Consider the following 3,051-nt stretch of genomic DNA (forward strand, 5'->3'; position numbering starts at 1 on the left):
GATTAGTAAACCCTAGTGATTCACTAACATTGACATCTATAAAGTGACAAATAATATTAATTATAATAAAAATTAATTACCAGATTATTTTTGTTAAGAAAATTAGTTAACTGTAACAATCGTTGATGGTTATAGTCACATTTTACATGTTGATTTTAGAGAGGAAGTAGATATGTTCGGTTTTGTTTCGGAAAGTGACAAATTTCGTGATTTGAAGAGGCATTGTTACCATTGCTTTACACGTATGAATATATATCACTCGATTTACTTTATGTGATCCTTTTAATTTATACATCATTTTTATAATTGAACACACCACTCTGGCTAGGTTTTTAATTTAATTTTTTTTATTTGAAATCTTAAACTTTTGAGAAAAATGATCGAACTTCAAAACTTATGATGAATTTGGTACTTGAGATAGTTATTTGATCATAATTTTTATTTTTATTATTGATACTGTAGCATGTGAGCTTTAAGGAGCAGAAGAGCTAGCACTGTCATACAAACATATATAAAAACAACGTCTGAGAACCCCACTACGACCCCTCCTACCATATAAGCTATAAAGCTCCCTCTTGAAGCATAAAAACACTTACTTTGACCTCTCTCTCTCTCTCTCTCTCTCTCTCTCTCTCTTTCTCAAGGGAACAAGAAAAGGATACTGGCAAAAAGTAGCAAAAATGGTTACAGAAGAGAAATCCCACAAGTACCCAACAATGCCAGAGGTAGAAATTAATCTCAATTAAGCACAACCAGAAAATCTTCTCCTTGATTTCTTAATAAGCATACTGACGCCAGCACTTGTTATTTTGTTTATCCTTCTTCTTTCCATTAGGTGGTGGAGGAGCTAAAAAGAATGACAGACATAGGCTTCCCTATAGCAGCTTTGAGCTTGGTGGGGTATCTCAAAAACATGATCTTAGTAGTCTGCATGGGAAGACTAGGAAGCTTGGAGCTCGCAGGAGGTGCCTTAGCTATTGGATTCACCAACATCAGTGGCTACTCAGTTCTTTCCGGCCTAGCGATGGGGATGGAGCCTCTATGTAGTCAAGCATTTGGTTCGAGAAATCTATTAGTAGCATCTCATACTCTAAGAAGAACAATTCTTATGTTACTACTTGCTTCAATACCTATTGGCTTGTTATGGGTCAATCTTGAACCCCTCTTGCTTAGCCTCCATCAAGATCCTGACATAACCAGAATCGCAAGTTTATACTGTCGATTTTCCATTCCTGATCTTATTGCTAATAGCCTCCTGCACCCTCTACGAATTTACTTGCGCAGTAAAGGAACTACATGGCCGTTAATGTGGTGCACCCTGGTCTCCGTTGTTCTGCATGTTCCTGTCACCATATTTCTAGCCTTCACTCTTTGTCTTGGAGTCCCTGGAATTGCAATTTCTACTTTTATCACTAATTTCAACACCCTCTTGTTCCTCGTATGCTACATGTATTTATTCAGTCGGGCCACTGAGGAGGAGCCCTCGTCCACACCCCTAATTAGACAACAACCATTTCTATCATCTCCTTCTACTTCACTAAGAAAGGAATGGGGAATCCTACTCCGGCTTGCCATCCCAAGTTGCATAGCTGTTTGTTTAGAGTGGTGGTGGTATGAGTTCATGACAATTCTAGCTGGTTACTTGCACAACCCTCAAGCCGCTCTAGCAACATCAGCTATTATAATTCAGACCACATCCCTAATGTACACGTTGCCAACATCACTGAGTGCATCGGTGTCGACTCGGGTGGGCAACGAGCTTGGAGCAGGCAGGCCACAGAAAGCTCGTTTGGCCACGGTGGTTGCAATAGGCTTAGCCTTATTAAGCTCATTGCTTGGTTTGCTATGGACCATCCTAGGGAGAGAAGCATGGGGGAAAGTTTTTACAAAAGATGATGAGGTTCTCGAGCTAACTATGGTTGTACTGCCCATAATTGGATTATGTGAGCTTGCAAATTGTCCACAAACGACAAGCTGTGGAATTTTAAGAGGGAGTGCTAGGCCCGGCATCGGGGCAGGGATTAACTTTTACTCCTTTTACATGGTGGGTGCACCTGTGGCCATAGGCCTAGCCTTTGTTTGGAAACTAGGGTTTGTGGGTCTATGTTATGGTCTTCTAGCGGCTCAAGTTGTATGTGTGGTCTCAATTTTAACAGTAGTATACAAGACAGATTGGGATAGAGAATCTTTAAAGGCCAAAGAACTGGTTGGCAAGACTGGTGCCTTGGCACATGAACATGCAGACCATATAGCCAAATGTGAAGAAGGAGAAGGGCTAAGTTTCGGGTGAAGAGCGAGAAAAAGATGGAGGCATTTTGGCCGATCGAAGGAACACGAACAAAAAGAAGTGCGGCAATATTAACAGGACTAGAAAAAAAAAGGGTTCAAATAACACTTTTCATCTTCATTATTGCAACTCCATCCATTATTCTAGCAATTCTACTGTACTTGTTTCCTCTGCTTAGCTTTGTCTTTTCTAATTTTTGTCCCTACGTACCAATGACCTTCTTACGTGTATATATATATACACACACACTACTATATTCTTAGTGCTAGAAGGTGGGCTCTTGCGGTTTTTTATATATAGAATAGCTCCTCCCCACCCCCCTCTTGTTGTAAAACCCATTTGTTCTTTTCTTTTCTTTTCTTTTCAATTGGCTTGCTTGCCGCTACTATTGTAATCGCTAGCCTTTTGTTGTCAGTATTTCTGTAAGCAATTTAGGACTTGCATGACCTGAGGAATCCTATGTCTTTAATATTGTGTGCCTTCTAGCTAGCTACGTACTTGCTCTATTTTGTTTTATGGAGGGGCTATTGACCATTTTATACTTGCTACTACTGAAATATCTTATCATGAGACAGTCACCTTAATAAGTTAAACTGTGGGAGGGTTTTGGCTTAGACAGCTACGTACCTGGATCTTAATCTCTTGGATATTATACAGCACAGCTTCGTTTAAGTCATTAATTATAAGAATATCTAGATTAATTAATTAAAATGCACTATAATAAAGTTAGAGTTGCAGCTCCTACATGATCATATATTAAACAT

The 3,051-nt window shown here is 39.3% G+C and overlaps 1 protein-coding gene across 1 annotated transcript; it reads left to right on the plus strand.

Moving 5' to 3' along the window:
* The first annotated feature begins 539 nt into the window (after window positions 1-539).
* Window positions 540-2,767, plus strand: LOC7475902 (protein DETOXIFICATION 55). Its single transcript, XM_002314338.4, has 2 exons — window positions 540-725; window positions 836-2,767. Exons 1-2 carry the CDS (start codon window positions 681-683, stop codon window positions 2,288-2,290), a joined length of 1,500 nt encoding a protein of 499 aa, XP_002314374.2. The 5' UTR covers window positions 540-680; the 3' UTR covers window positions 2,291-2,767.
* Window positions 2,768-3,051: the final 284 nt, after the last annotated feature.

This window comes from Populus trichocarpa, chromosome 10, assembly GCF_000002775.5.
Source record: "Populus trichocarpa isolate Nisqually-1 chromosome 10, P.trichocarpa_v4.1, whole genome shotgun sequence".
In the NCBI taxonomy this organism is placed as follows: Eukaryota; Viridiplantae; Streptophyta; class Magnoliopsida; order Malpighiales; family Salicaceae; genus Populus; species Populus trichocarpa.